This window comes from Electrona antarctica (genome assembly GCF_951216825.1).
Source record: "Electrona antarctica genome assembly, chromosome: 3".
NCBI classification, from domain to species: Eukaryota; Metazoa; Chordata; class Actinopteri; order Myctophiformes; family Myctophidae; genus Electrona; species Electrona antarctica.
This window is the reverse complement of record NC_136808.1, coordinates 33,569,094-33,593,564: the sequence shown is the minus strand read 5'-3', so window position 1 is coordinate 33,593,564 and position 24,471 is coordinate 33,569,094. Positions and strand designations below refer to the sequence as shown.

Genomic DNA, 24,471 nt, shown 5'->3' with positions numbered 1-24,471 from the left:
GCAGTCTTTGTATTGACCTGTAGCCTACTTCTGTTTGAAATGTACCCATTCTGCATACTGTGAAATACAAATTTCAATCAATCAATCAATCAATCAATCAATCAATCAATCAATCAATCAATCAATCAATCACGGACTGGGAGGCACACACTGAACGCACTTTGTGACTTACCTGAATATTTCTACATTTCAATGACTTTTACTTAAAACAGTACTGCTACTTTGCCCACTACGACTCTCGAGCAGCTACCCAGAAGATGTCGCTGTTGTGCCATAACAAAGCAGCAGCTAGGTTTCTTCACAAAGAGAAGGGGTAAATAGAGGATAAGAGGGAGAGGGGGGGGCATTGCGTATTATGTAGGTTCTTGAGGGGCGGGGGAGGAGGAGGGGAGAGGAGGACTTTGGGTGTTGCCTCCAGGCTGAGAGCAAGTCTAGCTTTGCTTTTCCTCTCCTTCCACAAAGAGACCTGACATCCAGGCAGCGTTGATCTGTTCTCCTTTCACACAGAAGAACCTTCATAGACACGCCGTTCAACTAATTATTGAGCCTCTACAATCCACCGCCATGGGAGTGGAAGGCTGCACCAAATGCATCAAATACCTGCTGTTCTTCTTCAACTTCATCTTCTGGGTGAGCCATGAATGAAGAAATAACTAGGCTTTGTTGTTTTAATGCGCGGCGGCGCGGCGCGGCTACATGTGGTGTTGTGGAATGGAAGGCTTTTGTTTTTTAGACTATGGACCGTTAGCTAGGTTACATAATGGCTTTTTGGGGCTCTTGTTGTTTTGTGAAGTCTTTGTGGTGAAAAGAAAACATTTTGAACGGATTAATGGGGGGAAAAAAACGTCACGGATTAATTGTTAACATATGTCGTAAGGAAACCCCGATTGGCGCTTTTTATTCATCCCTGCCTAAATTGTGTGGGTCCCCAACCCCCTTTTAATCAAGCTATTTTTATTATTCAAAAGCTCACAATACTTTCAAGATTTGTCCTCCCAAAAAATGTTTTTAAACGGCAGATGTACACGCTGACAGCGCAGCACGAAGCGACGCGCTGTGAGCTTGTACATCTGCTATTGTGTTTTTATAGGCAAGCCAACGTTATAACATGTGTAGCCTATACCTTCAAAATGGTCGTGCATTTGGAAACGTAGAAAAGGCGGCACACAACTTATGCCGTGTTAATTATTGAAGCTTTCGACGGCGTGTGACTGTGTGTGGTGTAAATCTTCAGTTCCAGTCGTGTGGGTGCGCGTGTGTTGCTATAAAGTAAAGTGGTAGTCGTAGATGTAGGTAGACTATACTCTTGCCTGTGACCGTTAGATGGTAACGGTTTCTTCTTTCTTAACGGGACGCCCCATTCATTGTCGGATTATCCCATGGGCTGATATATCCTCCAAAAGCCTTCCTCCGTTAGCGCCGCGCGTGTGTGTGTGTACGTGCGTGTGTGTGCGCGCGCGTGCGCATATTCATGCGTGTGTGGGTGGGTGGGTGAATCCCAGTGTTTGTGAGTCAAGGTTTTCGCTTGGATGACGAATCATGGAAACTTTGAGTGCACACACACACACACACACACACACACACACACACACACACACACACACACACACACACACACACACACACACACACACACACACAGTGTTTACATTGCATTACGTCACACTATTTGGAGATCCTCTAGTTAAGGTCCGGGAAACACCACCAGGGGTCCAAATGGGACCCTTTATGGGTCTGTAACTCGAGTGTAACACATGGAACCAAATGGACCCTTACAGGCTGGTCTGTAACTCTGAGAGTGTACAAATGGACCCTAACGGGCCTGTAATTCTGAGAGTGCACTTAAATGGAATCGCATGTGTCTGTAACTCTTGAGAGTGTACAAATGGAACCAAATGGACCCTGTAAGGGTCCATTTGGTTCCATTTGTACACTCAATAGTTTTGATGGTCCTTGAATGAAAGTAAATAGTTAGAAAACCACTGGTATTGTAATTGTATAGCAGATGTGAAGTCGACATACCAGGTCTGACGCCTGACGGTGTCATAAAAAACCCGTTCCGGAACCGATTCCGGGTTCCTTAATATTGGATCCAGAAACCAACCCCAGACCCTGGCTAGTCAAATGAAGGGGTGAAGATGATTGAAAAAAAGAAGAAAAAGTAAGATATTTCTTACAGGGAAGAAAGATTCATTCATTGTACAAAAAAGTAGCCTGTTTAATGGTAGCAGCTTTAAACCATGGAAAAAACTCATAAAGCTTTTTAGTGGCGGTCATTAAAACAAGCAGTCTAATAAAAACTATTTTAGCATTTCTTTCTCTCCCTGCTTGTTTTAGAGCCAGTGTTGTAATGTGATGTATTGATGACATAGAAGGGTTGTCAGTATCTGAATGTGAAAGAGCCACTTCTTCATTTTCTTTGTGGGGATGTCTTGTAAATTAAGTAATGCAGATGTTTCTTATTGTGTAAACGTTTACGAACCGTCTATTTGGTTTCATTTTACGCTCTCAATTGTAAGTGTTCCATTTTGTTACCAACTCTCCATTTAGCTGGGGACCACCTGGAACCACCTCAAGGACCACCGATTGAAAACCACTGCAATATAGTATAGAGTAGTGCTGCACAATTATTCGAAACAAGATCGAGATCTAGATTCAGACACCTATGCATTATGCAATTTCATTTTGTGAAGAATCGTGTAGAATAGTGCAGCACTAGTTTGCTGTCCAGTTCATTTCAGTTACTCGTTTTTTTGTTTTTTTATATATTTTCATGGAAACGATGAGAATCGTGTGAGAATTGTGATCTCAATTCTTGTGGAGGAAAATCGAGATTCACATTTGAGCAAGAATTGTGCAGCACTAGTAGAGTATAGATCAGTGCAATAGGCGGCTTGTGGGCCATTGCGTTGTATGTAGATAATTCACAACATGTGACTATGAACCACATTTAGGCTCTAATGTGGAGGTAGAGAATCCACCCCCTCATGAAGAATGATTTGTATCCCTGTTGAGAGAGTCAGAGAGAAAGACATGCAGGTGTTTCATGTTGTTTTATCTCCATTTCTGAGACCTTGAGCTTCTGTTATGAATGAGAGCTCTGGTTTGTCTCTGTTTTGAAAGGGAGTGTCTGGGGTTTCAACTTCATGTCCTCAAGTGCATTTATTTATCTATCATGGTTATTCACAGTTAAAGTTGCACTTCATCCAAATGGTACTCCTCACTAATGCTCGTTTCGTTATAAGATCATATACCGTTTCTGTCTGCTCACTCTGTGTCTCATTGGTGGGCTGTGGACAGTTCAGAAACCCGCCTACCAGTGACATCATCGATGGGGAATACAAGCTAATATAGAAACGACGGCCTTTCTCTTCCTGGAAAGTTAGCGTGTTGAAATAGAAGACATTGTTGAAATAGATTATTATCAATTTGAAAAACAAGTTTGAAATGTCCAAACCTGTCTACTGATGATGTAATTCCGCAGCCCTCCACTGAGACAGATTTCAGTCATTTGGATTTCATATAATTTACAATTTAGGCATTTAGCAGACGCTCTTAATCCAGAGTGACTTACATTAAGCAAGAACAAAGAATAAAAAAAGCATGATAATACATCAAATACATACAAAGTAGTTCTCATGAATCATACATAAGAATAGCGGGGTGCAGGGCCATTGCTCAGGTTCAGTCTCTATCCTTTTAATACTCATAGCGCAACACATTGAGAGCTTGTAGATCGAGTTGTAGCTCAAGTTCACCATGTGGCATGCCATACTGTATCTTAGGGATATTTACATACCATAATATGACACAAAATAGGTTGTTTACTGGCTTGGACAATGATAAGAGAAAGTGAAAGTGTCTGCATCCATAACCAGGGGATTTGTGGCTCCTGTCTCGTGGGGATAAAATGAAGGAAGGAAAGTTGTCATCGGTGCTGCCCAGCGCCAGCAGAGGGCCATTTATCATTTCATGTGACAGTTGTATGACTGTAATGTGGTCATTTGTCACACAAATGTGTCGACTGTATGAATGCAATGTTGTTGATGTGGTGTCCTGTCCTCTTGACTTCTATTGTACTGGAGTCGGACCACTTGACTGCTGTTGTACTGTGACCAATGTGAGACCACTTAGAGACTCGCGTAGAGGTGGGACCAAGTACCGCTGTGTCAGATACAACCATTCACTCATCAGACAGGCCCGGGATTCGAACTGGGGTCTCCCACGTGGAAAGCCGACATCTTAACGGAGAATTTCCCCTTGGCTGCCGGCGGGATATTGGTCTTTTAGTTCATCAGGCACAGGCTCTGAGGTCCTACTGCTACAGACATATCGGACTTTTTATGACAAACTATCGGGCAAGTCAATGGCAAATGACGTCACGTCACGTCTTTGTGTGACATCATGCGGCTCAATATAAATCTTTGATGATAAATGGCACCCCTCACTTCACACAAGTGTGATTTATTTTTGATTGAGGGGCCTCCTATGCCCAGCTTTCCGGGTTTGTGTGAACACAGAAATTGGCTGATGATTGGCTGATCACCCCATAGCGATGATTTGATTGGCTGATCAAAGTACGGTACATATTGAAGATAAAAGTCAAACACAGTTCGATTCAACACGATTCCGTTGCTAAGGAAGGTTGTATAGTGAATTATGACACACACACACACAGCTGTTGGCAGACATATGTGATACCAGTTAATAGAACACTGTACTGTATTTACTGTACTCTGTACCCCCCTTCCACACACACACACACACACACACACACACACACACACACACACACACACACACACGGTGCACCTGTGAATATGGCAGAGAACGTTAACAGGTGTGAGAGCAGCGAGACAACGACTTCAACACACTGTCTGTTGTTGTAATGTCCACCTGTTCTGTCCAGTAGGATGACCTAATGAACCCTGCTGCGTTCACACGGGCAGATGCAAAGATAGTCTACCCTTCATTTTCAATGGAAGCCAGCCAGCGACATGAAGATACAAAGACGCATCTGACGTTTGTAGATGCTGCAAATACTATAACCGTTATGGTGCGTTCACACTTCACACGGGCAGACACAAAGACATAAAGACGAATGGGGGTAGCATTGTCACTGGCTTCCATTGACAATGAATGGTAGACTGCAGTGGAAGTCTTCACGTGAAGCAACATGAAGATGCAAAACGCAGCATTTCAAAGCAACAAAAAAGTTGAGCTGGTTTCAACTTCAGTTACAAAGATACAAAGCTACAAATACACTGTGTAGCTTTGCATCTTTGTATCTTTTGCATCTGCCTGTGTGAACGCAGTATGACGCCTCATCTACACAGGCAAGGAGCAAGCATTCCGACTGCGATATTGTGCAAAAAACTGTCCTGATATGAAGCATTGGCCGTTGCGTTGAACCATTCAAATACAAGTGTTTTGGGCCGTGAAACCTCAATTTGAGACTCTGCGAGCGAATATAGGAGGGGTGGACGACGTCGCTGCATGCTTGCGGTACGTCAGGACAGTCTCATTGAAGAACATGTATTCTAATGAGATTTCATCGTTCGCTCGCTCACATCGCTAGCAATGTAGATGAGGTGTGAGTCCTCAGCTCAAGCGTCCTCAGTGGGGAGGCACCATAGGGTGTCACGTGCCGTTACATAAGTCTAGACTTTGCTAATATTTGGAATTGATCACTTCAGTTTAAAGCTGATATAGACAAGTTTCCAGTGTTTGTACACAGAATTCAAATATCTCCACAATCTATCGTAGTTACAACAATGACATTGAGTTGACATGTTTTTTTAAGGGTAACTGTAGCATAATCGCAATATCACACGACTGACACGACGAGTCCCTCAAATGAGGAAGTAGCGGAGGAGGAGACTCACTGGCTCTCAATTCAATTCTCTTTTATTTGCCCCTCAAATGCCCCAGCCACTACAGCATTGTTTATGTGAACTACTCTGTCCACGGCTATTCATTGCAATAAAGAAAAACCGCTATGATGATCCGCGGTCGCCGCGGTGGTGACAAACCGTGACATGATACTATTACTCACTTCCACTTCCACCATTTCAACAGCACATACAATGTGCTCCACATTGTATATCGTTCCACATGAACGATATTGATGTAACCAGGAGATTTTATGGGGGGTCGGGGTCCGACGTTCTGTGACTTCTAGGATCCTCCGAGTTCTTAGGGGTGCTGGCTGCTGGTGTTTTCACACCACCCAACCATAGCGATTCTCATAATTTCAAGAGGCTTACATATTAAATCATAAACATACTATTTCACATGAACAATGTTGGTGAAACTAAGATATGGGGATAATATTATACACATTGCAATGAAATCGCAATTTTCATCATAATACTGCTGGGTTGAACACACCGTCACAGCCTCGCGCTGCAATTGGCTAAAAGTTTAAATCCCCCCTGACGTCCCGACTAGTAAACTCTAGTGGATATAAACAGTTGCAGGAGAACACCTCAGCATCATAATATAGGGAAAGATAGAGGGGAAAAAAGCCCCAAAAATACATTTATATATATTTTACATTTTGGCTTAAAACTTGTCTATATCACCTTTAACAGACCTGAGCTGCACTGTACTTGGTGCGTTCCTTTTCCATCTACACCGAATCTCAAAGCTTGTAGATGAGCATTTTTTGGTGAATGGGGGGTATCCTCCTCCCTCTGAATAGGGATGGGTACAGGCATAGGTTCCGACATACTAACAGTCCGACCGCACGCGGGATGCAACGCATGTCGGGAGCAGCGGGTGATTTGCGCATGTCGGACTGTTGCTGTGTTGTATAAGCGTGTGCACCCCATACGGATGCCGGGATTGAAGTGATTAAATGTATATAACGTTATTTTTCAATCTGTCCTATAATGGAAATGGATATTCTTTCCAGTTGTCCTGGACATAGCGACTGTATCTTATGGGCAACGACTTACATATTTATGAACTGTAATATGACATGAATGTAAGGTGCTATAAAGTAACAATGTCATTCAGGGGTACCGGGTGTGCGTGTACTTGTAGTGGGATATACTTGTAGAGTAATTTGGGGCTAAAATGCAACTTGTAGCTTCCTCTCCAACTCAGCTGTGGTGAAAACGTGTGATGTCACTTCCAGCCTCAGCTGTGGTGAAAACTAGTGGTCACTTCCTGCCTGGCACGCTGTCCTGCCTTCCAGGAAGAGTCGGCACTTATCTCAAGTCGTGGTTATTGTTACCATAGCAACTGTCCTACTCCTCCCAAATCACCATGGTAACCATCTCATCTGGTCGCACAGACAACTGACTCACACACTCAGGCCCACATGCACAGAAATGCACACACAATCATACACACACATGCAGGCTAGCACACTATAATATCATAATAAAGAATATCATTTGAAAAAATATATTAAATTATAGCTACTCATAAAAGAACAATCTAGAACAACATTTGCTTAGTTTGGTTTAGATTGACATTAAATATGGACACATTTAGTTAACACATACACTGCGTAGAATTTCAATCGTCAACTAGCCTTCACTGCTGAGTATTTCACTAACCCTTTGAAGAATCACCCAGGCGCTAATGTAGGTCAGTTTCATAAAAATCCACCTGAATTTATTCCAATTTGCAATCGTTTGTAATAGTGTACTGGGAACTGTGATACACAGGCTCAGCCATTGCCCCTCGTTGACTTTGCATTGCTCCTCTATTTCCCAGTAGCCCTGAGAACCCTGTGTGACAGCGAATTAAACTATGAAAACAAAAGACGGGAATGTCGTGATCAGCATGGAAAGATCTCTTATCAATTAAGTTGTGAATGTCGTGATCTGCAGTCAAACTGTCAACTTCACATGAGTTGGTCTGTACTTGGTTAAAAATGGCATGCGTCCCAGGCTCGTTATAAGTAGAGATCAGTATAGTTCCCAAACTTTTTACCTCAAGACCCAAAAGGGAAATTAGACGTTTGCCCCCATAGCACCTTTTATTTTTTATTTTTTTCCCTCTTTTCAGTGTGTTTTTTGGTTTCCCTTAGGGCAGGCAAGGCATTTGGCCTGCAAAAACCTAAACAATGTATTAGAAAAAGACAATTAATTTAAAGCTGCTATAAGCAATAATATGTCAAAATTGTAATGACCTTTTTTTTGGTATTCAGACAGCCAGCAATGGGTAGAATGCTCCCAAAAAATGTTTTGTCTCCGTCTCTGTGACACATCTAGGGGCCACAAACTGCATTCAAAGATTTTCCTAGAAGCTTTGTCATTGGTCGATTTGCCAGTCTGCTTCCTGATTGGTTAGTCACTGCGACCGGGTTTTTTTTCGACCAATGACAAAGCTTCTAGGAACATCTTTGAATGCAGATTACGGCCCCTAGATGTGTCACAGAGACTACATTTTTTTGGGAGCGTTTTTTTTGGCTGTCTGAATACAAAAAAAAATTAAAATAAAAAGGTCATTCATATTTTGACATTATTGCTTATAGCAGCTTTAAATAAGGGTTTCGGCTCTCGGCCCATGCATAATTCCTGCAGTGTTTTTGTTTCCTTTGTATTTGTATATTGATGGGTATGTTATGCTATGCTAGGTTCTGCTGTCTTTTTTTTTCTTTTATTGTATATATTTTTTTTCCGCTATGTCATTGTTTTTATCTTTATGTTGTCCTAAGTGTTTTTTTTTGTTTTTTTGTTGTTGTATCTGTATGACCACACTGTGGTCATACAGATTGCCCCCAGGACCCAGACTAGGGAAAATAGCAGATCTACAATGCTCCTCAATGTTCGATCCGGTTCCTGGATCCCAAACCTATATATATGTACTGTTTTGTAACTGTTTGTATATTTTTGTGTGTCGTTTTACTATAGGTTTCAGTTTACTGTGAATTTGGTTCAGTTTCATTTCTTGTCGTGGCTGTACAGATGGAGGATTACTGTGTGGGCGTCATTCCACTGTAACCACACACACACACACACACACACACACACACACACACACACACACACACACACACACACACACACACACACACACACACACACACACAGTATTCTGTAATAAGGGGATAAAATTACTTTATTTTGGGTGCACTTCCACTGTATAGACAAAATAAATGAAACTCAGCCTAAATCATTAGTTCTAAGAAATGTCCAAAAATAGCAGATGTACAAACTCGCAGCGTGGCACAAAGTCTCGTGTCACAAGCTTGTACATCTGCTATTTCTGAAAAGCCAATGCTAAAATCTAAAATGACACCGATACTTTCCTGGTTTTAATGGTGTTATTGCTGCTTTTCTTCATAGAATAGAATATAAATAAATACTATTAATTGGCGAAGGGAAAGCAAGAACTGCACATCATCAAATCACATCCAAGGCAATACATATTAATAAACAATTTAAACAGTGTCAGTTTGTACATCCATAAGCCTTTAACATACTAGCAGCATACTGTATATGTGTGTGCGGAAAATGTTCTACCACTGATAGTACTAAGATAAACGACTACCTGGTCTTAACCGACCACGGTGTGGTATGCATTGTGAACCACTGAAAACCCCTACCCCTTCCCCCATGGCCTGGCCCTGTCATATCAACCACTCTAGATGTGTGTGTGTGTGTGTGTGTGTGTGTGTGTGTGCACGTGTGTGTGTGTGTGTCTGTGCGTGCTTCCTGTGGCCTATTTCTGCTGTGACCCAGTGCACTGAAGGCTGTAAAATGCTGGGCATGCTGAACCCAGGGAGGGGGGAAGGAGGGAAGTATGAGTAGGCATGGAAGATTGTGTAGTATAAAGGCCAAACCGCACCATTGCAACTACTCACAACTCCTTGCAACATCCAACTACTCGCAACCATTAAGCCCAATTGCAGTTGCAAGGAGGGGGGGTGTGTGTGTGTGAAATGAAATACGGTAAAACTGTGAGTAAATGTATTGAGTTACTTTCCTCCAATGGGAAGGAGAAGGAATGAAAGATTGTGTGGGAGTAACGCACCCTTGTGCAGGAATGTGTGTGTGTGTGTGACACACACACACCAGTAAGCCCTCCCTCAGATCGAGGTGATTAATGTTGTTCATTTGGGTGTCTGCAGAGCGGTGGCCTGGCTGTATCTGTGTCCCGTTCCTCCTGTCCAGTCTAATGATGTGCCCCTTTCAAATCACACATCGTATCTGCTTATTTATCCATCTTGTGTCATGTTTTGTCATACAATGGGCACCGCCAAGTCAGTGTATGAGTAGCACGGCTTGTGTGCGGCAAGTCGTGCGGTAAGTACTTGGAGCTGATGGTAGGTGTGGCGCTCCACCTCAGCATCCATCTCCTAGGGGTCTAGTGCATTGTAACGGGGACAGACTCCCGCGTGTTACTGTTACCGGCTGATACCGACAATAAGCCACTCCCGACCTACTACTTACAGTATTTGAGTAATACATATACTTTCCACCACTGCTCAGAGCTAATAGCGGAGAGTAAGCTTCCACCACTCCCGTCCTAATGGAGTTTAAATACATCCGCTGTCTTCCTAGTGGATGGACAGCGAAGTGAAGTGGATAATGCAATATAACGCATGAATCTAATGCGATGTACCATTAGGATGTGGTAGAAGGACATAAAGACACCGCGAGGCACTCGGCATTGCACCAACACCCTGCATCATGATGACTGTGTTGTTGCAGCATTTGTATCCTGACTCTTATCTTTGTATACATAGTTCATCTCACTGACTCTTATCTTTGTATACATAGTTCATCTCACTGACCACAGGCCACATCACAGGCAGTCCCCCACACCACAGCCTGTGCTCAAATCTGGCACTTTTTACTTCCTGTTTGTGATGCAAACAGAAGCTTGTTGCTTTCACAACAATTCCACATGATTAGGAAATGATTATGCTTTTTTTGTTCTAGTGGCTGCCCCCCCCCTCATATTGATGTATGAATCAGCATCATGTTCATCATCACGTTATTCGGCTTACCTTTAAAGTAGTCACAGGATATTTATCTCCAGTACGATCGATCCCCCGATCGTTGATCAACACAAAGGTTTTCTCTGTGCTTCCACAATTTCTTTTTTTCAATATTTCAAAAAGTGAAAAAATTAGCTACTTCTAAGTCAAGTCACCTTTATACTTAAAAACATACAGGAGTTATTGATTGATTGATTTCATATTTGTATTAATTTTGAGGGGCACTAGCCCCTCCTATGCTGTGTTTGTGTAAACACAAAGATTGAAGCCAAAAGTGAGTACCGAAATATGAAGATGACGATGCAAATTGTGATTGGCCGGAATTACATTTAATTTGTGATGATTTGATTGGTTGAGCACGGAATGTGATGTATGGTAGTGGCAGCATAGTAGAATGCATTGTTCCCCGTTTTTGAGCCGAATTTTGGGGGTAAGGGGTCAGTTGATCTCCTTAATTCTGGTGTTCTACAGATCACTCACTTAGTTAAACTATGTTCACTTGTATCTTAACGAAAGGAGGTTGTACTGTTTGTGTAGGTTGAGAGTCCACCCAGTAGTCGGGAGAAAACAACAACGTCAAGGAGTTCAGGAAGAGATCACAACGGAAGAAGACATAAAATAGCCCAAAGTACTGTAGTTCCTCCTGAAACACAGTTTAGAGCTGAGCGCTCCAACACACACACACACACACACACACCCACACACACACACACACACACACACACACACACACAGTCAGAGAGGGCTAGCCTCTCACTGTGTGTGCGTGTGTGTGTGTATGTGTGTGTGTATTTCTAGACTTTCTGGGCCTCACCCTTTGGCATGCAGCCTCTCTGTGTTGATGTGGTTGCTAGGCAACCGGCTCTGCGGAGCTGTGGAATGGACCTCTCACTCAGAGGGGGGAAGGGGAGGGGGGAGTTCTTAAAACCCTTATGGTCTTTAAGAGGACCGAGGCTTTTTTTCTTTTTCCACTGGTGGTTGAAGAAAAGACTATTTTGTGAAGACGGTAAAACGGGTCGCACTTTTTGTGTCGGCGATTTGAACTAGCAGCCATGTGGTGTAAAGTCAAAGCACATTTACTCAAGTACTGTACTTAAGTCAAATATTTTGAGGTATGTTTTACTGTATTTCCAATTTTCTGTACTTTTACTTCTACCCAAATACATCTCAGAGACAAGGCCACCACGTCCACGACATGCCATATTTCTAATGTCTAAGAACAAACACCCGCACACTGTCTTCAAATGCAGTGAAAAAACTTGAATAGGGAAACATAGCAACGTTTCGGCCTTCATCTTTAGATAGCTCTCATAAAGATAGCCTGATGAAGGCTGCATAGGCCGAAACGTTGCTATGTTTCCCTATTAAAGTTTTCTCACTGCATTTGAAGACGGTGTGCGGGTGTTTGTTCTTTTTCATTGTCGGGCACTTTACCCTCTCCTACGCACCTGTCGTCTGTACCCTGTAGGTGTGCAAAAACCTTGCTTTTTATATATTTCTAATGTCTAAAACAGGGGTTTCTGCTGTACAGACTGGTTGTGGCAGCACATTTATTCATGTTCTATAATCTTTATGCATAAATAGGTCACGCAGTAACTCCAATATTGATTCATTTCTCATCTACAGCTGCTATTTTAAATGTTTGATTTCTAAATGTGCTCATGTTGTGCATTACAGATGAAATGCTCGTACGGGAGGAGAGCAACACGTCACTGAACCATAAATAGGACTGTCACAATAATTCCATAATCGTCTAATCGCAATTATTTGAGATAATCACAATTATTTTCTCATAATCGTTTCCATGTTGAAAAACTTTCATACATAAAAATGTAATTTCTTGGTATATTATTTATTTGTCGTATCTGCCCTGTGCACGTTTTGATTACGAAGTTATTGATTGATTGATTTCATATTTGTATTAATTTTGAGGGGCACTAGCCCCTCCTATGCTGTGTTTGTGTAAACACAAAGATTGAAGCCAAAAGTGAGTACCGAAATATGAAGATGACGATGCAAATTGTGATTGGCCGGAATTACATTTAATTTGTGATGATTTGATTGGTTGAGCACGGAATGTGATGTATGGTAGTGGCAGCATAGTAGAATGCATTGTTCCCCGTTTTTGAGCCGAATTTTGGGGGTAAGGGGTCAGTTGATCTCCTTAATTCTGGTGTTCTACAGATCACTCACTTAGTTAAACTATGTTCACTTGTATCTTAACGAAAGGAGGTTGTACTGTTTGTGTAGGTTGAGAGTCCACCCAGTAGTCGGGAGAAAACAACAACGTCAAGGAGTTCAGGAAGAGATCACAACGGAAGAAGACATAAAATAGCCCAAAGTACTGTAGTTCCTCCTGAAACACAGTTTAGAGCTGAGCGCTCCAACACACACACACACACACACACACCCACACACACACACACACACACACACACACACACAGTCAGAGAGGGCTAGCCTCTCACTGTGTGTGCGTGTGTGTGTGTATGTGTGTGTGTATTTCTAGACTTTCTGGGCCTCACCCTTTGGCATGCAGCCTCTCTGTGTTGATGTGGTTGCTAGGCAACCGGCTCTGCGGAGCTGTGGAATGGACCTCTCACTCAGAGGGGGGAAGGGGAGGGGGGAGTTCTTAAAACCCTTATGGTCTTTAAGAGGACCGAGGCTTTTTTTCTTTTTCCACTGGTGGTTGAAGAAAAGACTATTTTGTGAAGACGGTAAAACGGGTCGCACTTTTTGTGTCGGCGATTTGAACTAGCAGCCATGTGGTGTAAAGTCAAAGCACATTTACTCAAGTACTGTACTTAAGTCAAATATTTTGAGGTATGTTTTACTGTATTTCCAATTTTCTGTACTTTTACTTCTACCCAAATACATCTCAGAGACAAGGCCACCACGTCCACGACATGCCATATTTCTAATGTCTAAGAACAAACACCCGCACACTGTCTTCAAATGCAGTGAAAAAACTTGAATAGGGAAACATAGCAACGTTTCGGCCTTCATCTTTAGATAGCTCTCATAAAGATAGCCTGATGAAGGCTGCATAGGCCGAAACGTTGCTATGTTTCCCTATTAAAGTTTTCTCACTGCATTTGAAGACGGTGTGCGGGTGTTTGTTCTTTTTCATTGTCGGGCACTTTACCCTCTCCTACGCACCTGTCGTCTGTACCCTGTAGGTGTGCAAAAACCTTGCTTTTTATATATTTCTAATGTCTAAAACAGGGGTTTCTGCTGTACAGACTGGTTGTGGCAGCACATTTATTCATGTTCTATAATCTTTATGCATAAATAGGTCACGCAGTAACTCCAATATTGATTCATTTCTCATCTACAGCTGCTATTTTAAATGTTTGATTTCTAAATGTGCTCATGTTGTGCATTACAGATGAAATGCTCGTACGGGAGGAGAGCAACACGTCACTGAACCATAAATAGGACTGTCACAATAATTCCATAATCGTCTAATCGCAATTATTTGAGATAATCACAATTATTTTCTCATAATCGTTTCCATGTTGAAAAACTTTCATACATAAAAATGTAATTTCTTGGTATATTATTTATTTGTCGTATCTGCCCTGTGCACGTTTTGATTACGAAGCCTAGAAGTAAAAACAGAAATGTAATTTCTGTTCATAATGTTCCAATTATTTGTGTATTTAAAAATAAAATAAACCCATTTATGGTGTTACAGCTTCAGGAGTGGGGCTCCTATGAATCTGCATTATATGGCTGAATATAAACTAACTTTCTGTCTTTGCGTGCTTGTGTGCAGCTTGCCGGGGGTGTGATTCTGGGCGTGGCCCTGTGGCTCCGTCATGATCCCCAGACCACCAACCTCCTGGACCTGGACTTTGATGGAAACAAGGCCCCGAGTACCTTTCTGATCAGTGAGTAACAATACTCTTATTACTTTACTCTACCCTGAGTCCTTATCAGTGAGTAATAATTCTCTTTAGTTTACTCTATCGGCCCCTGACGGACGGATGGACGGACGGACTTTATTGATGGCATATTCAGCATTATATAATCTATACCTCATGTGCATCATCCCATAATGTAGATGGCAGCATGTCCATAAATAATCTATTAAGCAGTAATAATAATTATTATATAATAATTGATCTGCTTCAATTATGGATAAACAGAGCAAGGGGAACTTTTATCACTTTGACTTACATATTGATTGTGATGAATATGAAATGAATAATTCATTGCTGGTTTTTCAGAGCACATTATTGGCAGGATATTGACATTGTGAAACATGTGTTTAGACTAGAGAGTACTTCTACATCAGTCTGAAATGATAATATTACTGGAGTTTGACTGGCTGTCAATATGAATATATAGTGTATTATAATACTGTCACGCAAATGTTCAGTATGACTTATTTTCTATCACTTACACAGCCCATGAAGCCTTGAATTCATGGAGATTTATTTTGTTTGTCGCATTCCTGAGTCAATCATTTTATGACCGACAGAGTCTGGTAGGAGACTCAATTCAATTGAGTCTCCTACTGAGTCTCCTATTGACCGATGAACCGCTCATCAAATTATTGGCTCAGGAATCCATCCATCCATCCATCTTCAACCGCTTATCCGTAGTCGGGTCGCGGGGGCAACAGCTCCACCAGAGAGCTCCAGACTTCCCTCCCTCTCCAGAGCAACTTTAGTGACTTCCTCCTGGGGGATCCCGAGACGTTCCAAGGCCAGTGAGTCGATGGCTCAGGAATGCAACACAAAAATCTCCATGAATTTCAAGGCTTCATGGGGGGGGGGGGGGCGTCCAGCCTTTCTGATTAAAGACCTGATTAGAGTTCTAATGACTTCAGCACACCTCGACCTTTGACCTTTGACCAGCCTTTTCTGGAATTCCTCAACTAACCTAGTCTGGATCTGGATCTTCAGTTCTATTCTAGTCCGTTAGTAATGGAAAAAACTGCTGTAGTGTGTAAAGGCTGCCCGAGGCAGGTTACATTCATTCACCCAAACATACAATTAGAAGGTAAATGCCAAGAACTAATAAAGCATTTAAAGTGATGGAAACGCTTTTGGTCTGAAGGCGAGACATGTGTTGTCTTTATGTCAGGCTCTCTGCAGAGTGACCTAGTGTCACATGTCACTAGAGCAGGGGTCAACAATGAACACGGACTAGTGTGTCCGTGGCAAGACTTGGCCGTGTCCATGGAATTTTTTTGTTTTTTTGTTTTTCTTTTTTTACATACTTATTTTGATCATAAGACCCAATTAATGCATGGCAGTGTCCAGGTTCTCCTAAGAATATGACACTGATTTACTATGACACGATGGCAAATTAGGAGTCCACTAGGAGGGACAGTTGTTCTCAAACCTTTTATTTTTAACCCATTTTGGGCGGAGCCGGGAACCCCTTTTGGTGTTTTAAGCATTATGTTATACTTTAGCTGTTGAGTGCTGCGGTATGAGCTTGTAGATCTGCTATTTTTCAACAGCTAAAGTTGTAGGTCTGCTATTCTTTTTAAATCGTGAAAATGTGGCACAAATGTTTGAATATATTCTTTCAGAGCGAACGTTTTTAACTCAAATCTTTGCTTCTTCTGGGGGGTCCCTGGAACAACATATTTTCAGATGGGGCTCGGCGGGCAATTAGAATATATTTTTGGGGTCCTTGACATGAAAATGTTTGAGAACGACTGACATAGAAACATGGGTTTTTCAGAAAACTGTCAAGATTTAGAAGACACTTGTAGAATCGTCCTCAGGTCTAAATGGTTTAAGGACCCATCCAACTCTGAGTTACAAGACCTGTAGAGGTCATTTCTAATATTACTGTCCACTCATTTTGTATGTCTGTGGCAAAAATATAATTTCGACAAAAATGTCCACCACAAGCCAGCATGGCGATGACCCCATGCCCTGCACTAGAGCAGTTGTTCTCACTTCACTTTTTAGCACGAGACCCAAAGGAGAAATTAGACATTTGCCCAGGACCCAAACGAGTGCAAATGGCGTGCAATACAAGCTTATTACAGACCTACGAGCTTGTGCATCTGCTATTTTCACTAGTGGTTCACCAAAAATTAACCGGCGGAGTCTACTCAATGGAGACTCTCCTGTTGAAGACTCCGCTTGTCATCAAATTATTGTCAAAAACCAAATATCCATGCAGGGACCCCCAGGTGTCCTTGGTGGGGGTTCCTTCCAGGTTCAGCAGCAGAGCAGGAAGTAAAACAATGTGGTGACTTTTGACCTGATTAAATTTCTAATGACTTCAGCACACCTCGACCTTTGACCTGCCTTCTAAACCTAGATGATGTCTCCCCCCCCCCCCCCCCCCCCCCCCCCCCCCCCCCCCCCCCCGTGTGTGTGTGTGTGTGTGTGTGTGTGTGTGTGTGTGTGTGTGTGTGTGTGTGTGTGTGTGTGTGTGTGTGTGTGTGTGTGTGTGTGTGTGTGTGTGTGTGTGTGTGTGTGTGTGTGTGTGTGAGAGAGAGACAGCTGAGTAGTTAAAAATGGTGACAGGTGGTGTATGTGTGTTACTAAGTACTCACTGTAAGTAGGCTTGGGCAATATACCGATATTACCGTTTACCGCGATATTTTAAATCAATACCGGTAATATCGCAGAGATCGCAGAGTATATAAATAATACCGAATACCGGTAATATCGCGGAGTATATAAAACACAACTCAATAATACCGAATACCGTCATAATACTAATATCGTAATTTTACCGTCATGTAAATATGAGAGGAGAGGAGAGGAGAGGGGAGGGGAAATTTTGACTGGAGAGGAGAGGAGAGGGGAGGGGAGGGGAGTGGAGGGGAGGGGATATTTTGAGAGGAGAGGAGAGGAGAGGAGAGGAGAGGAGAGGAGAGGAGAGGGGAAATCAGCCCGTCAGTGTGATATATTAATGTTTTATTAATAAAACCGATAATACCGATTATCGCGGTATTATTCACGTTATCAATATCGATATCAAAAAATCTATATCGCCCAAGCCTAACTGTAAGTGTGTGTGTACAGTTAATAGTTACAGTAAAAGCAGTTGGGTCAATTCTGGGATTGAATTGTTTCACAACAGAAGTTCTGTCAGGTCAACTCATGAATGGATAAAATATTTTGAGAACCGAGGTGGGGTCAGGAAAGTGCTCAGCACTACTGGAATGTGCACGTATACAGCGTGCACGTACAAGCGTACAATGCACAACTCTCCCTATTGACCAATACAGGAAGTACCTGCAGGAAGTAGCAAACCTTACAGGACATGGTGACATTATGTAGATGCTTAACGAGGAGGGTTTTAACGAGGTGGTAACCAGCAGCAGCACACATTCATTATGAATCAATCACATTGCTTAATGTACGGCACTCCCACAGAGTTGATGTAACACTGAGATACTTTTATAACCTAGACTAGAGAGTGTCTGCTTCAGAAATATTCCAGAGTAGTGGGGGATGTGCACTAGAGAGTGTTGAAAATATTTCACATTACTTTACACAGGTTGACACGGTGAAAAATCAACCGCGTTAAAAAAAGAAAATGTTTCGGGGGGATGGGTTTAAATGTCGGTTCAGTAAACAAACCAACATGCAATATCAGTGTATACAGAGTATCTGCACATAACATTTTCTAAAGTTACTTATCATTTAATTTGAGGATATGACTTTTAGGACATTTTTAAAATCTTTAAAATGGAAATAAAAAATATATATGATGAGACCATTACTGCGTCAAAAGTAATCAACAAACGGTCAAACATTGGCCAAATTGTCAAATATCACCTACGAAAGAGGCAAAATAATTGAAAACAGCCGATCGTATTGTGAGGTGTTGTGAGCTTGTAGAGCTGCTATTCTCACAATATTTGTCTGTGGAACCGACTCACACTAAATGTATTGCCTCAGCTCCTCCAATTCCTGTCAGGGTGGAGGGGTCCCAAGTTCTAACTGGGTCCCCAGTTCAGATTGATCATTTGGAGGGGTCCCCAGTTCAGATATGATCATTTGGAGGCGTCCCCAGTTCAAATAATATGATTATTTTGAGAAGATTGATAACCACGAACAATCCCCTCCTGACCTTTCACCCGTGTGCGGCGCCTCTCTTGTTGAGTAGCAGTGGGTGTGTCTCTTCTCCTCCTAGCAGACGTCTGCTAGATGGTTTGGTTGCCCGGGGCGATGCAGAAAGCATGCTGGAACATTAGCCCCATGTCCTAAACCAGGGGTCTTCAACAGGAGGTCCTCAGAGTTGCTACTCTTTGTGTGAGACGATATGTTTTATTTATTTTTATTTTTTTATTAAGCACTTGAACCTTAGCATCCCTATTCTGAGGAGAACTTTAGCCAAAAATAGCAGATCATTGTGAGTTTGTAGATTGGCTACCTTTGGCAAAGAGGTTTGTTGTAGAGCCTGAGTTTGAGAAAAAGTCCAGAGCCAACGGTCAGGTTTACTAAATATTGACTTGAATGGTTAAATGTCTGAAAATACACATGTAACATGAATGCAGCACTGATGACAGCGCTGTCAGACACGTCTATGAAATTTATGAAAAGGTTTAATCTGCAACACTATTTATTTATTTGTTTTTACTTTTTTTTTTACACAAATCTTATCGTCTGGGGTTTCTGTAACACATTTTTAGATGGGCGTCTGTAGCCAAATAGACATTAATTTGGGCGTCTTTGACGTGAACCTGAACACTCGGGTCCATTTGGTTCCAGTTGTACAGAATCTTTGGAGTTAATGCAACACTAACCATTTGACATGTGGTGCAGTGAGTGTATCTTTCTCTTTACCCATTTTGACCTGAGATCAGATTCTAAAAATGTCTTCTACATCCTGACAGTTTTCTGAAAAAGCTATGTTTCTATGTCAGTCGTTCTTTGATTTTTCAAAAATAGCAGACCTACAAGCTCGTAGTGCGCCACTCGGTGGCGCACTATGAGCTTGTAGATCTGCTATTTTTCAATAGCTAAAGCATAACATAATGCTAACACCAAAAAGGGTTCCCACCCAGAATGGGTTAAGATAACTATCTGCAGATGATCGCAGCCGGTTGTTTAGACTCTGTGTTGAGTTGAATAAATGTTTAGTTGGTCTAATGAGACGGTGCTGCAGAGGCACGTAATGTGACGCAGAGACATATTCAGAAACCACATACCAGTGATGGAAAAAGTACTCTTTTTACCTAAGTAAAAGTATCAATACCACAATGTAGAGATGCTCTGTTACAAGTAAAAGTCCAGAATTCAAAATGTACAATAGTACAAAAAATGTACTCAAAAGTACCAAAAGTAGAAGGTACTCATTATGCAGAATGTCTTATTTCCTTAATTTCCAAATGATAAAAATGCTTTGAAAATTGTGACACTCTGTCAAGGTCTGTGGCTTTTTGCCAGGCAGAAAGAGAGAGAGACGGACAGACAGACGTGGGTGGGGGTGATATATTAAAACGACCACCCACCAGACCAGTGCTGTCAGAAGTAGGCCTACTGATATTTTGGACTAAAAATACTCCCTTGCAAGTTAGGCCTCACTCAGACCTTTACTGCATTGCTGTATGCTTGTTGGATGAATGGTGTGTAGTGTCATGGCCGCCCCAATGCATTTCCAATGGGAGTCACATGGTTTGTAGTCCACATTTTGGACTACAAGCTGTTGTATGGCTTTCGGCTGTGTTTCGACTGCGCCCCTCCTCCTCATACAACACAAATGTTGTGTCAAACCATGTGACTCCCATTGGAAATGCATTGGGGCGGCGATGACACTACACAACATTCATCCAACAAGCATACAGCAATGCAGTAAAGGTCTGAGTGAGGCCTTAAAGTCCTGCTACAGCTACACTTCTCTCCTTTTTCTCTCTCCGTCCTAGCCCTACAGCTATTATAGTTAATTTACCTCTGTACGTGCCTGAATGCAGGGACTGCTATATAGATTACAGTGATGACAAAGATGAGATTATGTTTAAAGCATGTGGACTGAATAAGATGTAATTCAGTTCAGAGACATACCTCAACTCTGTTTATATACATGGCAAAGCAGCAGTTGCCGTGTTGTGGGGCAGGACGGGGACGGGGGTGCTGTACTAGCGAAAAGCCTGCTGTACAGTATCAGAACAGTGTGAAGTATGGATCACATGGTTATGGGTCACACATTAGGGCGGAGCTTCAGTCTGTGACTGGGTTACTTTAGGACAGTGGTCACCAAGCTTTTCAAGCTCATGAGCACTTCTTATTCCAATGTGTGAGACCAGATCTACCACTACAATATGTTATTACATTTAACTTTTGCAATTTCTTGACGGGCTCAATCTATCTGCATACATCCTTGCAAAGCCTAAATATGAATAAACAAATTATTAGGAAAAGCATTATAAAAATACCAAAATATTTAGGATTGTATTGTATTTTTATAACGTTGAAATGTTTTGGGTTACTTTTTTAAATTACGCACAGGGACATGAATTAAATCTATATTACAGATGGGGTCTATCTAATCTTCAATACACAATGTTGACTTTCTTATCAATCATATATTCAATTTAATATCACTTTATATTCACATTCAGATATTCTGTTCAATTAATTATTTTAGCTTTTATTGACATTTGACAAAACATGACCATATATTTGACAGATGTGAAGACAGATTATCTGATTGAATGGTTGGTTACCACTTGGTGCTTTAAGATCGTTTCAGACAGGAAGCGTCTGACACACCTTGGTAATTCATTGTCAATGAGAGGCTGGCGATTATTTTGGACGGGCGGAGTGTTTGAAATTGAGTGATGAAATTGTCGCTTGCGCCTGTGGGCGACTAGACCTGAATTGCGGTGAGCTACCTTTTCATGATACGTGTTCCTCATGAGCAGACGCGTCGCTGATCCCGGCAAGAACGCCTGCATCACTCACTCCCCGTCTGAAAAGCCCTTTAGGAGTTCACACACAGAGATGTGTCACAACCTCACTGACGTTCAACTGTCTCTGAACGTCACTCGGTTACAACTCATCTGTCTGACTTGTGACTCACTAATGAGAGAGGGGGGGGGGGGGGATTCTTGCTCATGTGGGGAAGGACTTTCCAAAGGAAAGTTTTAACCAGACAAAAATAGATAGACATTACAGTGGAAGGAAGAGAGTTGGGGAGAGAGGGAGAGGGAGAGATGGGGAGAGAGAGAGAGGTGACGTTACAGTGGAAGGAAGAGAGTTGGGGAGGGAGAGGGAGAGATAGAGAGAGAGAGAGAGAGAGAGAGAGAGAGAGGTGACGTTACAGTGGAAGGAATAGAGAGGGGAAAGACGGAGTCATAGAGGAAACTTCCAACCAGTTGAACACAGGAAGTCTCCCATGGGATTTCAAAACCACACTAGAGGAAAGTGCAGCGTGATCACTCCTTCGTCCTGTCATGTACACACTGGGATCAAGTTTAAAGGCATACTATGCAACTTTGTACCGTGTTTACATAACAAAACAATAAATGCATTCTTTACATTGTATAATTTCCCTTTATAGCAGCAGTTATCAGCCACTGCAGTGGTGGTGTTTACCTGTAGAAACACAATGTCCTCATCGCATTTTGGTATTTTTTACGGTTAGTTTTGGTAGACGGGGACGTTTTTGGGGTGTCTTCAGTGGTGGAAAGTAACTAAGTACATTTTTACTGTACTGTACTTAAGTACAATTTTGAAGTATTCATACTAGTATTTCCAATACATCTCTGATCCAAATATTGTACTTTTACTCCACTACACAAGCAGGACATCCATTGGGAGGCTAGAGACTGTCCTAAAAACAGTGATGGGCTCCATGAAAAAACGACCTCCAGCCGCAGGGCGTTTTGGAAGGCCTAGACCAGGGGTCCTCAAACTTTTTTGACTCAGGGCACCCCTTTAAATATTTGTTTCATCCACGGCATCCCTTGTTACTTTATGGCACCTTACATTTATATCATATTACGGGATGTAAAAATCACTTTCTTTCCACCTAAAATCACGCGGAAAACTTGAAAGAATGTCAATTTCCATTAAGACAGCTATCCACTAGAACTCCACAGCATCCCTAATCTTGTGGAAACATTCACCAAAAATAGCAGATCTGCAAGCTTGCAGGGTGTTTTGGGGGAGGGAGAAGAGTCTAGGGCGTGTGGAGCGTTGTCAATTGTGTTTTGGGGAAGGGAGAAGAGTCTAGGGCGTGTGGAGCGTTGTCAAGGGTGTTTTAGGGAAGGGAGAAGAGTCTAGGACGTGTGGAGCGTTGTCCAGGGTGTTTTGGGGAAGGGAGAAGAGTCTAGGACGTGTGGAGCGTTGTCAAGGGTGTTTTAGGGAAGGGAGAAGAGTCTAGGACGTGTGGAGCGTTTTCCAGGGTGTTTTAGGGAAGGGAGAAGAGTCTAGGACGTGTGGAGCGTTGTCCAGGGTGTTTTGGGGAAGGGAGAAGAGTCTAGGACGTGTGGAGCGTTGTCCAGGGTGTTTTGGGGAAGGGAGAAGAGTCTAGGACGTGTGGAGCGTTGTCCAGTGTGTTTTGGGGAAGGGAGAAGAGTCTAGGACGTGTGGAGCGTTGTCAGGGTTATCAAACGGGAGCTTGACATTTGTAAAAAGAAAAAAAAAGAGAGAGAGAAAAAGTTTTACATTCCATGTTTTTCTTTCTTTCTTTCCATCCGTGTTTTCCCCTGGTGTGTGCGTCTGTCATGCGGACATAGCTGTGGTGGAGAGTCTCATCAGTGCTGGGTGGGTGGTGATGTTGTGTTGATGCCAGCTCACTGGAAACACCCTTACACACACACACACACACACACACACACACACACACACACACACACACACACACACACACACACACACACACACACACACACACACACACACACACACAGAAGAGAGACAGACTTTCTCTCCTCTGAAAAACCCAAACTATTACATCCTGCTTCCTTGCATAACCCCCCCCCCCCCCCCCTCTCTCTCTCTAGCTCTCTCTGGTCAGTGTTAGGAAAGAATTCCTCACGGCCCCTCCCCCTTCTCTCTCTCAATCTCTCTCTCTCTCTGCTGTGAACAGTTTTCCTCTAATTTTGTTTGTTCTTTGTTTGTTATTTTCTTTTTCATTGACTCCATCTGGATGTGTTTACTGTCTGTCTATTGCTCTGTCTGTCTGTACCCTCCCTTACACACACACACACACACACACACACACACACACACACACACACACACACACACACACACACACACACACACACACACACACACACACACACACCATAGATCCAAGAATATCCCTCTGTTTGGAAACCTTACGTCTGTCTATCGAATGAAATGTGAGACGGTTCCATCAAACCGTAACTTTATACAGAATGTGGTGATAGTGTAGTACTTCACTGGTACACACACACACACACACACACACACACACACACACACACACACACACACACACACACACACACACACACACACACACACACACACACACACACACACACACACACACACACACACACACACACACACACACACACACACACACACATTCATACTGAT

General features: G+C 42.4%; 1 protein-coding gene across 1 annotated transcript in view; it reads left to right on the top strand.

Annotated features, from left to right (window-relative positions):
- The first annotated feature begins 399 nt into the window (after positions 1-399).
- The window catches only part of LOC306920363 (CD81 protein-like), a 41,838-nt gene continuing 17,766 nt past the window's right edge, over positions 400-24,471 (top strand). The window contains exons 1-2 of the mRNA XM_079497101.1: positions 400-630; positions 14,742-14,856. Of these exons, the coding sequence (XP_079353227.1) occupies positions 565-630; positions 14,742-14,856 (181 nt within the window). The 5' untranslated portion in view covers positions 400-564. The remainder of the gene's footprint in view (positions 631-14,741; positions 14,857-24,471) is intronic.